Source organism: Parus major, chromosome 2 (genome assembly GCF_001522545.3).
Source record: "Parus major isolate Abel chromosome 2, Parus_major1.1, whole genome shotgun sequence".
In the NCBI taxonomy this organism is placed as follows: Eukaryota; Metazoa; Chordata; class Aves; order Passeriformes; family Paridae; genus Parus; species Parus major.
The window spans coordinates 78,079,871-78,094,073 of NC_031769.1; the positions used below are offsets into that span (position 1 = coordinate 78,079,871).

Genomic DNA, 14,203 nt, shown 5'->3' on the forward strand with positions numbered 1-14,203 from the left:
GGCTGCAACAATTAATGTGTGAGTTTGTGATTGAGCAACTCATTTCCTCCCCAGCTTCATTTGGGGAGGAAGTTTTTAGAAATGATAACTCATCAAAATATAGAAGCATAATAGCTTGAATTATATTGAGTGTTCTTGAACTGCATTGCAGCAACTATCAGGAAAAAATGTGTGGAACTTGCATTAGTAATAGAAGCATCCAACATATCAATGCAAATGTCTTCCAGTGATGACATATCAAAGCCTTAATCTTCATAACATTATAGCTTTATTGTTGCAGTGGGGTTCTGAGACCTCTGTTTCCCAGCTCAGCCGGGTCGAGCATGGCAGAACAGATCGGGACAGGCATGATGGAGTGCCCAAAGATAGAATTTAATGTTCACTGGGACTGCATGGTCCAAGGGGCTTGTTCCAAAGACCCGGGGGCCTGGAACACTTCACAGTGTAAAGGGGTATCCGAGGGCAGGGGTCCAATCACAAACACAGACCAGGAATATGACCTGTCATGGAATGACTCCATCAGTATCCCCCAAGCACCCCACCTCCCAAGGCTTCAGGTTTATTCCCTCCATCTCTTCTGGTCAAAGGTATTATCCATTCCAGCTAATTCAGTTCCCACACTTTATCAGTTAATAGTTTCCTGTTCCTCTAGGTATAGTTCATTAAGTAATTTAATGACTTTTAAAGTTTTGTGATATCTTAATGACTATTCTTGGTACTGGACTTAGACATCAAATATTGCCCAGTGCAGTAAGAACAGCCATGCACAACAGCTTGTATTTGTTATAGGGCTTGAGACACAGCAATTAATGAAAAAAGTTTTAAAAACCAGAAACAAACATCAGGGCATGATTTCTCAGTTTGAGAAGATGTTCATGATTTCAGTCTACATAAATAGAAACTTGTAGAAATGGAGATTATGAACATGACAAGAGCATCTGTATAGGTGGAGCTGGTGACTTGAAAACCAGTGTAAGATGTAGTTTTGTATCTCCAATGTATCTGGAGCTTTATGTTGGAAACAGAAGCAGAGTACTAAAGTAGTCTCTCTGTAGTTTAGGTAAAACAAAAGGCTTCTTTCTGTATTAAATAGAAACTAATTGGTAGAGTATTGGTTGCATTTTTATATTTTTTTAATTTTTGTTTTTAAATATGCCCTATCATACCATATCATGAACATAGATGTGTTCAAGTTACTGGAACAATAGTTTTGAAGATTTTTTTTGTTATCCTGTTGCGTGAATGAAGCTGATTCAGACAAAATATTTGCTTTTTGCATGTCTAACAAAAAGGAAAATTTCTATGTTTAAAAACATAGGAAAAGCCAATCCTGTAATGACATTTAACTTTCAGGAAACTGGAGACCATGTTAGGGTATGAGAGAGGTAAAATAGCATAAAGTACATGTATGAATTAATCTGCTACTGTGTTCATCAGACATACCTGTGTAAAGAATAGGATTTGTATGCTTGTCTTTCATATGGGAAAATATTTCAAATGCATTCAGCATTTATGAAGGCATGGTAGTAGCTACAAGTTTACCAGGTATTTGAAAATTCCTTCAGAAAGTAGGAAAGATATTTACATAAGGATATAAGGTATATTATACAGGTCCTTTTGGCTCTGCAAAAACTTGTGGATAAATCACTTATGCATACTTTATAAAGTTACTAGATTTCTCCTACGCACTAAGGAAATAAGAATTGAATTTACCCCCAATGAAACATAATTCTAAATTTCTTTTGAAAATGAGATTATATTGAATCTTGTAACCCACAAGTACAATAATACCAGTAACTATTCCAGAAGGCTATTTTGTCTGTAATGTAATGAGGTGTGTTACATATGGGATTTCAATTTAATTAGAAGAGTAGGCTTACTGCTTGAAGAATGGTATAATAGCTATAGTTAAGCACATTTGTAAACACTTGTGTACCTTGAGGCTTGTGGTTTGTTTTACTTCTCATTATATTAAAGAGATAATGTATAAAACCCTAGCTTCCTCCAGCAGCATCTGTCTTTATTAGAGAACGCTTACAATATCTTCCATGAATAACAAAGATCAGTCAGAATCCCGTCTTGACTTGATGGTCATACGTGATTAGAATGAAAAGCTGAGATGAAGGACTTAGGGTGCTGAAGGTAACTTGCAGAAAAATGAAGCTGTAGATATAAAATACCTTTTATTTTTTCCCCCCACAAAGCCTTTCAACAAATTAGCTTTCTGTACAATGTTATTTATGATAAGAATGTTGTGATAAATCTGAAAATAGAACACCAGAAACAAACTGTAAAATTATAACGAAGTCTGCTTCTAAAATTTTTATTTGAGCACCATAAAAACATAAATGACAAGTGTGGAAGAACGTAATAGCCTTTACTTTTAAAAATAAATTTTAAAGCTTTCTTTATTTTTGTCTTCAAATTAGATTGTGAATTTTTCATTGTCCGCTTTGTATTTTATAACAGCAAAAGCTCAAGGAAGAGAGGGAGGCTAAACGTGCTCATCTGGATGGCAGGCATGAATACTTACTGGATATTGTTGCCTCTTGTGTGAATTTGGACAAAGCAGAAGTAGAAGATGCTATTCTTGATGGTAGCCAGGTAATCTGATGAATTTGAAAGTGAAGCTCATAGCATACTTTGGAACTAATATTACCATTATATTCTTGGTGAGATCGTTTTCAAGCTTCACCCTTGAGATTACTCAAGTCTTCTCCTCGAAAAATATTTTTCAGCATTTTAAATTAATTTGAACAAAAGTGTTCTGAATTCCAGGACCTATTGTAATTATATTGATTTTTAAATTGATTAGAATTTCCCTTTTCCAGTGGTTATAAATAATATGCTAAAACCTGTGACTATATTTCATAGTGAAACTACAGTGTGAAGTCTCCCAGTCCTTGAGTATGTAGCGCACAAAGGTTCAAGAGTCCCATCCACAGCAGGTTGCATGTTGCTGTTTCTGTCAGGCTGCCAGCAACGTTTGTGAGACTACATTGCAATCTAGTTTAGCAAATTAAAATACTTAGAAACTACTTGACAAAATAGAATGGCCTATATGATCTGACTGTGATTACATGAGGGCTAATACAAATTCATATATTGAGACATTGAAAAATTTCGCTTTTTAAAAAAACCTAGGTAGACGAAGTAGATCTTTTACTTCCTGACACTAAAGTAAACATGGCCACGTTTGGGTTTTTATGGTTTGCTTTTATCTTTCTATCTGCATGCCTTCAATTTATGCATTCCCATTTCAGGGAATAATATTGTTGAGAAACTGAAGAAAGTCCAGTGGAAGACCAGTAAGAAAGAGAAGGACACACAGGGCACATGAAGTATGAGAGGAGGGAGAAGAAGAGGTTGAGTGGCAGTCAAATAGTAGCCTGCGGCTGCTTGAAGAGTGGTTGCAAAGATGACAGAGCTGAACTATTCTCAGTGGGTGTAGATGATAACTCCAAAGATAAAACCACATCTTGCAAAATGGCCACCAAGAGACCCTTCTTCACCAGGAGGGTAATGCAGCATGCGAATAGGTTACTTCAAGTCAGTTGTGGAACTTCTGTCCTTGGGGTTTGTGAGACAGCCTAGGAAAAGGTCAAGATGTTCTGACCTGCTGTTGGTGACACAGGAAGTTGGCCTCAGGACCTCCCAGAGGTCCCAATATTTCTGTGACTTCATGAGATAGCAAATGTACAGTGTAGAACACTGTCATGCACATTAAAAAGCAGAATTTGTTTCAGCCTTTGTGCATGCTATCTCTAAATGGGTTTTCTGGTGAACTATACTGCCTGAGAATAGATGTCAGATCAGGAAAAGGTTGGCAGTCTCTATACTGGAAAAGAGAAAAGTGTAATAGCTGTTTTGACCTTATCTTGGAGGGCTCAGCCAAGATTTTCTGGAATAGCAGTTCGTTATCTTGGTGTAACTGAGGCTTGTTGTTAATGGAAGAGGGGTAATTGTGGCTTTCTTCAGGCTTCTGGTGATCTTTTAGCCTTTTTTCTGCACTAGAAAGCACAAATGGTACCACCTAATGTTTCTGAAGATGAATTTGAAGGTGCCTTTTCTGCTAAAGATAGCTATGTAGTTAGGGACTACATAGAAGAGTGACTCAGATCTAGAAAAATAATGGATGAGGCCAGGCTTGAGTTCCATCTCTCTATGCTGAGAGATGGAACAGCATATCAGCATAAGGCAACTCAGTTTCTTCCTCAGCCTGTATTGCCTGTACCTGAGGTTTTTGGACTGCACTACCAATACATGCTTCAGTGATGCTTGATGGCAGCCTTGAATTGATGAAGAACTGTGAAATTGTCCTGATGCTTATAAATAAGTATATAAGCAAAGGCTTCCTCTGTTGCTGTGATATGAATCAAATCATTGACATATTATGATCTCAACATGATTTCAAACAGATAGAACGCATTAACAGATTCCTCGCTCCTGGAGGTCTTCGTCATCTGATGTTCTACTATCAAGATGTGGAGGTAATGGATACAGGTAAAGCAACTTCTATTTTCCTGCAACATGTTATAGTTGTGCTGAACATATGTGCAAGGAAAAAGAAAATAGTCAAGTTCTTATAAACCAGAACTTAAAGCAAGTCAGGCTTGGTCATACCAAGGTATTGATCCTTGCTCATGAAATGAGGATTGGTGAAATTACTGAAGCTTATTAGTGCACTTCTACATATTGCTACTATGAAGCAGCAAAGTACTTCCTCGTGAACTCAGCATCTCTTGCCTTTGGGAATTAGTTTTTGGTAATTAAAAAGTGAGGTTCACACAAGGTAAGCAGTGACAGATGCCCTTGCTCCTCCCCTTCAATCACACCACCTGTTAGCCCTAGAAGCCATCCACATTTCTTGGCGCATGACCATCTGTTTAGGTGGTTAGATGGTGGTTATCTAGGCTGTTACATGACAAAGGCCTTCATGAGGCCCACGTTATGAGTAGAAGGGGTGTTACCCCATAAGACCCTTCTGCACATACTCCTTTATCGAGTGCTCCCCTGTTCCTCACTTCTGGGGGAACCTCCTTCTCCCTTACCCTGGAGGTAGCTGAAGACCCCTGTGACAAGGACATCCTCCTTTTGCCCATGGCTTCTCTCTCCATGCCTCCAGTGCTACTGCTGTTGGGACTAGCCAGGTGCTCTGTGACCTCTCAGAGCCTGTGACTGGTTGGTGGGAGTTCACCCTACTTGGTTGCCCTGGATGTACATGAACAGCCGTGTAAACATATGTATATATAGCTGTATAAATGTGTTTATACATAGGTAAACCTATACCTAGATGAATGTACAAATACGGATTTATATTTTGTGCATTTTCAGTATATATGTATGTATGTGCTTTCTTCAGTGTAACTATCTGTGTATATATCTGAAAGGGATGAAAAGACTATTTAATATGATATAAGCAAGTTTAATACAAAAAGTTTCAATGCACATAGAAATACATTAAATGAAAACACAAACCCAACCACTAATTTAGAAATCTGATGAGCAAGTTTTAACATGTCTGAGATGAAGTGGTGAAACTATGATAAAGAGAGTGTGAGGCAAGGGTCAAAGCCTAGGAATCTAATGAGAGTTGCCCATGCCCACCTGCAAACCAATCAGATCACACTACAGTATGGTATGATTTTGGTAACCTTTTGGGGTGTGGTGCTAAATGTAAGCAATATGGAAAGCAGTAGGAAAAAAATACACAAGCGTAACCCAAATGAATTCACAGCAAGGTGTGCACTGTAAGCAAAACTAGGACATCAAAAACAGGAAGAAAAAAAGAAAAACAAAAGAAAAAAAAAAAGTAGTGATGGAGAAGACAGTGGGGATTAAGTGAATGGGCTGGAGACTGGCTTTGCCCACAGCTGTAAGTGTAATACTATCAGACAGTAAAACTTCCACTATACATTTTTCTTTGTGGGTGGAGCAGAGTTTGTAAAATAATTATCTGTGTTAGTTGTTTAGGGCTGTGGTTCACAGGCTGTCAAAACAAAAATCTCAGTTGTTGTGGTGGCTACCAATTGGAAAAACTAAGCGAATTTTTGTGGCACTACATACACCCTATTGGCAAGGGCACTTACTATGGCCACCTCATACACAAGCTGATTTTCTGACCTTGATATGGACCAACCAACACCTCTGTGAGGGCAGAAGATGATCCCATGAAGGGAGCATACAAGAAATATTGTGTCTCTGCAGAGCAGGAGACTGCATCTGTGAGTTCAAGTAGATCTACTTCAGAGTCTTAAGCTGGCATTTAAAAGTTTGATTTCTGTCAGTGTTTTGAACTGGCACTATTCACTATTCATGTGAATTTTAAAAACTTCTAGTGTCCTTTTCAGTAAGATTCCATATTTTCTAAAGAGACTGCAGGTTATACTACCTACTTCACCTCCACAGATTGTGGGAAAACTCAACTTTTCCTGGTCTTGTCTCTGTAATAACTTGTGGCACTTTGACCATGGCCAGATTCTAGGCACCCATGAAAGCTGCTCACTTGCCCTCCCCTGCTTCAGCTGGACAGAGGAGAGAAAATTTGTTGAAGGTTTCATTAATTGAGATAAGGACTGGAAGAAACACTCCAAGGGCAAAACAGGCTCGACTTACTAAGTGAATTTATTACTAGCTGAATCAGAGCAGGATAATGAAAAGTAAAATAAGCCTTTAAAAACAGCGTTTCTTCCCCCAACCCCTCCCTGCTTCCCACTGATAGTGCTGGGAGACAGGTTCTGGTCAGTTCATCACCTGAGGTTTTCTTCCACTGCTCTGGGAGAGGAGTCCTTCCCCTCTGAGACCCCGGGGTCCTCCCCACAGGAGACAGTTCTCCATTAAATTCTCCAGTGTGGTTCCAATCCCATGAGCAGCACCCATACCAAAACTGCTATAACATGAGTCCCTCCCATGGGCACACAATCTTCCCAAAACTGCTGAAGTGTGGGTGCACTTCCACAGGGTGCAGTCCCCCAAGAACAGGATGCTCCAGCCTGGAAGCAAGGGACGCCTCTCTCCACTGGGTTTCCCATGGGACCACAGCCTCCTCCAGGCATTCACCCACTCCAGGATGGTCACCACCCCATGTTCTCACCTCCTCCTTCTCTCTGGCTAGATATAAATCAAAAGTTTGTTTTGATTTTCCTCTCAAATATGTTATCTCAAAGGCATTACCAGCATCTCTAATTGGCCAAGCCTTGTCCAGCAGCATGTCCATCAAGGATTGGCTCTGCTGGACATGCTGGAAGCTTCCAGCAGCTTTTCACAGAAGCCACCTTCTGTGGCCCCCCTCACTACCAAGAACCATGCAAAACCAAGTCATTACTGCAATACAAAGACAGTGCAAGTTTATTAGCATGCAATAAATCATATTTTATGCATTACACCATCTACAGAGTCAGGTGTTTTGCTGGTGACAGAGTCCTTGTTGTACTTCTGAGGTATATGAAAAGGAGACTTCTTCAGAGCTGTGGTGAAAAAGGGGAGAGGGAAAGATGATGCAAACAGGAGGGTGGGGAGGGAACTTATGGTGACCACCTGATCCAAAATAAGGATCCCTGGGGCAGATGGTCATGGACCTGAAAGAAGAAAATGTGCAGAGGGGTCTATCATTTTTTGGATTTTGTTCTTTAACTACTGGTATCAACAATTTACTTTTTCATCTTATTGTTCTAGTGCCTCACTGAGATGTGTAGGCATGCAATTTTACTCTGAGGTAATACTGAAAAGATAGTAACAAAGACGTATTGTGACCAAAAACATATGAAAATATTTTACCCACAAAGACTCTGCTTCTTCTTAGTGACCCTTTACAAGTGTTGCCAGTAGCCTGAACATGGGAGCAATATATTCGTGTTGGGGGAAGAAGAAAGGACAAGGAAGCCCCTTATACCTTCCTTATTGGTGTTTGTTTGTTTATTTGCTTACCCCACAAAGAATCTGCTGTGGCCTCTTTCTCCATCTCCTAGAAGCACCCTTTCTTTTTTTTTTTTTTTTTTTCTTCCTTTCCTTATGTTTACATGTTTTTAGGGAAGGACAGTTGATAACAGCTCCTCTAAGGTAAAATACATAACTACATTTTCTGATTTTTCTTTAATTTTCCTTTTTCAAGCAAGAGGGCATTATCTACAACTGCATGATAGAGCCTATAAAGGACCTTGAGTCTGAGCCATTATTTAGAAGGAATAGAAAAACAAGTAAATGAATAGAAATGAAAGTCTTTTGATACAAGAATGGCAAAACTAGATGAGGTATTTCTTACTGTGCCATGAGGACTCTGAATCCTGCATATTTTCTGTGGATAGTTCCATAAGGTGCCTCCAGGAGACCAGGATGAGTGGCACAAATAATGACTGATCTGTTTGTGTAGAAAGATTTTGCTTGAATAAATAATCAATGGATCTTAATTGTTTCTTTGTTTGAATCTGTAGAGTACTTTGGTCTTCCAGGAATAGGAACAAACTCTCATTTGACTAAGAAGAAGAAGCTTAAAATATTTGTGACAGAGGGAAAAGAAATTGCTTTAACTGGTGTATGCATTTTCTTCATTAGATCTAATTTTTCTAAACCCATCACAACTGAGAATATCTATCAAGTAAGTCAGAGACTGCTCATCTCTGTACATAATCTTGTTTAAAATTCGTTTTTACCGGGGGTATTTGCTCTCAGCATGTAATTTGACAGCTCTTGATATGGAGAAATGAGTAAAAGGACACAGATGCATTAAATGAAACAGAACAAAAAGAGAAGGGAATGGAAGTACAGGTATTATCTTGTGGCAGCAACTTGATGTATATCATTAATATGAAAAAAGGATGCTAAGGAAGAAAATTTAAGGCAATCTTTAATGAGAGAATAATTAGTCAATACCTAAATACTAAGGTGTTAAATTTCAAAAAAACTCCAGCTAATTCATTAGAAAAACAAAGGTTATTTTACCTTTGAAAGTCTATATGTAAATTGTATATAACTAAGTTTTTACTGGTGAAAGACCCTTGCATTTTTTTGAAAGACCCTGTCTCTTTTACAGGAAGTAAATTTTCATATGATGGATATAGGTCGAGATGGCTTATTAAAAAGTGTTGAGCAGTTGATATCAGAAATATTCATCCCAGCCTTACAGACTATGGACCATAGCTGGGTTGAACCTCAAGTTCCCAGTATTAAGCAGGACTTCCTTCGTGCCCTTGAAGCATTTGTTAGTCTCCTGTCAGGAACTCAGCAAAGTCTGTTGGAAAAGGTAGTATGTTCACATGGCAAATACAAAGTGAGCTAGCTGTAGAATGTCTCTAGCTCTGGACCTTTTGAATTAACTGCTGTTTTAGATTACTCATAAAAATTGCTTTTGTTAAACTGGAGAATAACCCAACACTTCTGTTTATTGTCATCAGTAATTTATTATACTTTGATCTGCAGTTTTGGTATTTCTGTAGGTGCTTCTGTCCTTGTTTGTTCTGGGGCCAGTTCTTTAGAGCTATTAACTTCTTGACTCTCCAGTGGCTGTAGTCACTCTCAAATGTTGAATGATTAATGTATGACAAACTGTTCTTTAACTGGTTTGTTTCTACTTGGCTTTTGTGAAGAAAAGGGCATGAAAGCACAGCTGCCTGGCTGGTGAATTCTCAACATTCACTTCTTCCACTTGTGGCTCAAACCAGTTTAATTCAGACTGTGCTGGGAATAGGAAGTGAGATACTTGAAGTAGGGTAACGAGTTAGTCTTTAAAGTTCCTAGATTATTTATCATGAACATTCAGCATTTCATATTTTTAAACTTATGTTTTAGGTCAGCCTGAAGAAATGTGAAACATATGACCTGAAAACTCTAAGAGGACCTTCTGATTACTTGATGGTTGCTAACAGCATGGAGGCTCTTGAAAAAATAGAAGTTTGCATGAAAGAATGGACCAAACAAATTGAACAGGTGATACATGGGACAAATATGAAATATGACAACATCTTATCTTGGCAGATGAGTTTAATCCTGTTGGTGTTATAGCTACCTTTCTATAAATTTAGATGAGTTCAATCTCTTTATTTTAAAGTACTGTTGGTATTTTATTTGTGCTTTTGCTTCTCAGTGGGAATATTACTGAGAGCTTTTTCCATCAGCTAGTGAATATAGGATACACAGTTTGGCAACTTTAGTCCCCTGTCTTTGATAATTACTTGTTATTAAAGTACAAAAGAGTTAGTGGTTCCCAGTGGATTTAATGAAAACAAAAAGAACACAGTAATTGAGTGAACACTATTCTCAGTGGTCACATTTGTACTTTGAAACATGCTTTGCAGGTTATTTGCAGAAAATGTAACTGTCTGTAACAGTGCTCTTGGAACAGAAGGAACAGATTCTCTTCTTTAACTTGGAAATAAAAGGACCAAGCAAAATGAAGTTGCTTATATGAGGTGGAGGCTAAGTTAGGTAATTTATCAGGCAAGGTTAATGTGTTAAACGTAGAATTAATCCATGGTACCTCTGCAGATAAAAACTGTGAGCATCACTCACTCACATTACTGTATGATAAAAGGTTCTTGCAGAAAATGACCAGCTGAGAAAAGAAGCAGATGACCTTGGACCACGAGTAGAGCTTGATTACTGGAAAAAGAAATTGTCAAAATTCAACTACCTTATGGAGCAGCTGAAGAGCCCAGATGTGAAGGCAGTGCTTGGAGTACTCACTGCTGCTAAATCCAAACTGCTGAAGGTTTTTATTTTAAATTATGACAAATATAAGGACTAGAAATGCTGTTTATACCCTAGCTCATTTTGATAATGTATGAAATAGTGCTGGTGGGGAAAACATTGAAACATCTTTGCCTTTTGCTTTCTTTTTCCTTCTCTGTTCCTTAGACTGAGTAGATAAAGTTTAAATCTAGTTCAATTTATTGAAAAAGACTGGGAATCCCCTCAGTCTAAAGGCTGATAATGTACATCATATGGCTCAACAGAAATAAATAATTTAAAATATTGGAATAGTTATTAAATCAGAATATTGAATGAAAAATATTTAATGACAAAAAAATGAATCCTTACATTTTTAAGCCTCTTTTTTATGTTGTTACAGTGCCTGTCAAAATTTTTTGTGGAACCATGACTTCTTACATTGACAAAACAAATTTAAAGTCCCATCACCAACAGAAATTAAGTAAATAAAACAAAAAAATCTTGTCTCATCAAAATGAGATGTGAAACAAATACATAGTTATATATCCATAATTCATATATTTTACAGCATCTTGACTGCACACTACCACTGACTATTTAGTTGAGTGGTCTAAACCAACTGTATGTTCACAGTCAAGTTACTGAAACAAGACAAGGACCTCGTCTTGGGAGAACAAGTATAATTCTGAAGTAAAACATCTGTGCTTTCAATTGTGTTTAGAAGCTAATGACAAACCAAAATGATGTCAAAATACTTTTTTCTGAAATGCATACTTTTGTTTTTTCAACTTTCTGTTCTTAGAAGTGGCGAGCATTGGATATTCGCATCACAGATGCAGCAAATGAAGCTAAAGATAATGTGAAGTATCTGTATTCTCTGGAAAAATACTATGACCCATTATACAATGGCGATCCTGTAAGCAGAACTTTTAAATTCTCAACGTAAATTTATTGAGACAAGCAGCATGAATATATTCTATAGGATGGGTTTGGAAATGAAACAGAAAATTTTACATGTGCAACTCCAGTTTGAGATTTTGTGCAGTTGTGGTAAAAGTGGCTTAATGAGAATTTCTGACTACAAAATAAAATACATGTTATTTTCATACCGTAGTGTCTATAAAGCTTTTGTTCTGATGATGAGACTGGATTCTGTGCTACGGGAGAAAGTGAATTCCTTAAGATCAAAAAAAAAGAAGAGTAAACTTAATGCTATGCTAAAGATGAAGTTTGATCTTTTGTCTTTATGTTGGTGGCCAGGTCATGGTTAGACTAACATTTTTAGGGCAATTTTCAGCTTCCTGGGTTGGGAAAAGATCAATAGTGTAATGTAAATATTAAGACATAACTATAAATCACCTTCTCATATTATAGCATGAGAATGCATAGGATGACGCAAGCATAACAGGTAGTAAACAAAACCAGCCACCCTAAATCCAGGAGTGGAGGAGTTTCCCTCTCCCATTATCTGCTAAAATAGGTGGCAAATAATTGCTTTTATTAAAACTGGTTTTGCAACTTGTGTGTCTTGCTACTCAAAGAAATATGACTGGTAGCTATGAAGACTCAAAACTTTGACCTGTCCTAGCTTCCTCTCTCTCTGAAACTTTTTCCAAAGCCAAATTGCTTCCAAAGAGTGCTCAGGGCAACCATGTTTGTTTCCGTTTACTGGGTGATGTTAGAACAGTGTGTTCTTTCAGTGTTCCAAATCTACTATTTGAGTTTCTCTATTGAAAGGTAATTGGGTTATGATACCCATAAAACCAGAGTAAACTTGCTACTGGCACTGTGCAGGGTCTGTTGAGCTGGCTTGCTTTGTGCTTCAAATGAAGGTTTTCACCAAGGAGAAAGGGGTGCCCACTTTGGAGATGTTTAGTTTTTGCCATGGTGTAGCACTTGGGATGAAAGCCATAGAGGCATGGAGTGTAAAGCCTTTCCCTTACTGATATTTACCTGTACAATTTTGAGAATGAGTTTGTCAACAGAATAAAATTGTCATTGCTTTAGAAATTCAGGTGTGATGAAGAGCTATCTGCAAAATCTTTGTCTGGTCTATTTTGTCATTTGGTCAATTTTATGGATTGAAGACAGGACTGCTACAGTTTTGAAATGATACTTTTAAGAAAAGTATTTAGTAAAAGACATTTGTCTTATACACAAAACTTACTGAAGGCCACAAGGGATATGAAGAATTAAAATGGGTGTGATGGTGTGACCTTGGCTATTCATCAAGTGTTCTCTCAATCCTCATACTCAGTAGGATGGGATGAGAATATAATATGAAAAGGCTCATGTATTTTTCCATGACAGGAGCATCACTCTCTATAATCATGGGCAAAACAGACTCAGTTTGGCAAAAAATATCTTTATTGATAGTGAAATACATTTGGCTAGTGACAAACGAAATTAGAAATTAAAGCCACATATCTGCACGACCGGGCTCAGCTTCACCCCTTCAATCCCTGTTTCTCTTCCTTCTCTTTCCAAGTGGTGAAGGGGTTCTCTTTATATGCAAGCTCACATCAGGTTCAGCAACTGAGCATATAAACACACTTTCTTTGTGAAAAAAGGGTTCTTTTGAAGAGGCCTTCTACCAAAATTCACTCACTAATCTGAATTGTACCAGCCAAGATTCTAGTGAAAATTTTCCCCCCAAATTAAATTGTAGAGCTTGGAGAATGACACAGGACAGGCAGCTCTGTGGGAGAAGTCCAGGTAGACAGGGACAAAACCATTCCAAAGACCATGTTCATAATTCTTCTGCATTCACTAACTAGGTATTGTGCTAATATGTGGTAACAAGGGTACTAAGCAGACTTCAGACTGTGTGTTTCTTTCCAGGTGTCCATGCTGGATTCTATTCCAGGGCTCATAAATGCAATTAAAATGATTCAGAGTATCTCTCAATATTACAACACTTCTGAAAAGATCTCCTCACTGTTTGTGAAGGTTGGTGCTCAGTGGGAAAAGAAATATTCCCAAATTGTTTACTGTGTTGTTGCTTGAGTGCAAGAGAAAACACAAAGGAACCAAGCAATTGGAGAGGCAGCACTTTATTGCTGCTTTTTGAACACATAAAGAATTGGAAATAGTGATAAACTACTTCAAATTGTTATTATTTTACTGCCGTAATTTGGAGTTGTAGGAACATTTTCAGATTTAAATCTCACCTCTGATGTACACAGAGTAACTTTTTTGTTACAAGTTTTGCCTGTTATGAATGTTTTTTGTTTTTTTTTTTGTAGAACCAAATACTTTAAATTCATATTGCCCTTAAACCTCCACATATTTGCATAAAGAAGGAAATGGATTGGAAAGACAACCTATTCTTTACCATTTGTACTCTCATGAGCTCTTGATTTTACCTTTGCCTTCAGAAGAGATGAAGCTTTATGACTTTGTAGCCATCAATGCTATTTCAAGCTTGGTACAAGATGTGTAGGTTTAGGATGAGCATAGTTAATCAACAACATTTTTGTCATGTCACGTTCTGGAGGCTGGGTGTTGCAAGGAGTCAGTCTATTGATGTGGCTGGTATTTG

At 37.8% G+C, this 14,203-nt stretch overlaps 1 protein-coding gene across 1 annotated transcript in view; it reads left to right on the forward strand.

The window, feature by feature from the left end:
• Positions 1-323: 323 nt before the first annotated feature.
• The window catches only part of DNAH5 (dynein axonemal heavy chain 5), a 120,059-nt gene continuing 106,179 nt past the window's right edge, over positions 324-14,203 (forward strand). Inside the window, exons 1-9 of the mRNA XM_033519319.1 lie at positions 324-587; positions 2,470-2,604; positions 4,419-4,503; positions 8,430-8,593; positions 9,029-9,238; positions 9,784-9,921; positions 10,526-10,702; positions 11,465-11,578; positions 13,504-13,611. Of these exons, the coding sequence (XP_033375210.1) occupies positions 324-587; positions 2,470-2,604; positions 4,419-4,503; positions 8,430-8,593; positions 9,029-9,238; positions 9,784-9,921; positions 10,526-10,702; positions 11,465-11,578; positions 13,504-13,611 (1,395 nt within the window). The remainder of the gene's footprint in view (positions 588-2,469; positions 2,605-4,418; positions 4,504-8,429; positions 8,594-9,028; positions 9,239-9,783; positions 9,922-10,525; positions 10,703-11,464; positions 11,579-13,503; positions 13,612-14,203) is intronic.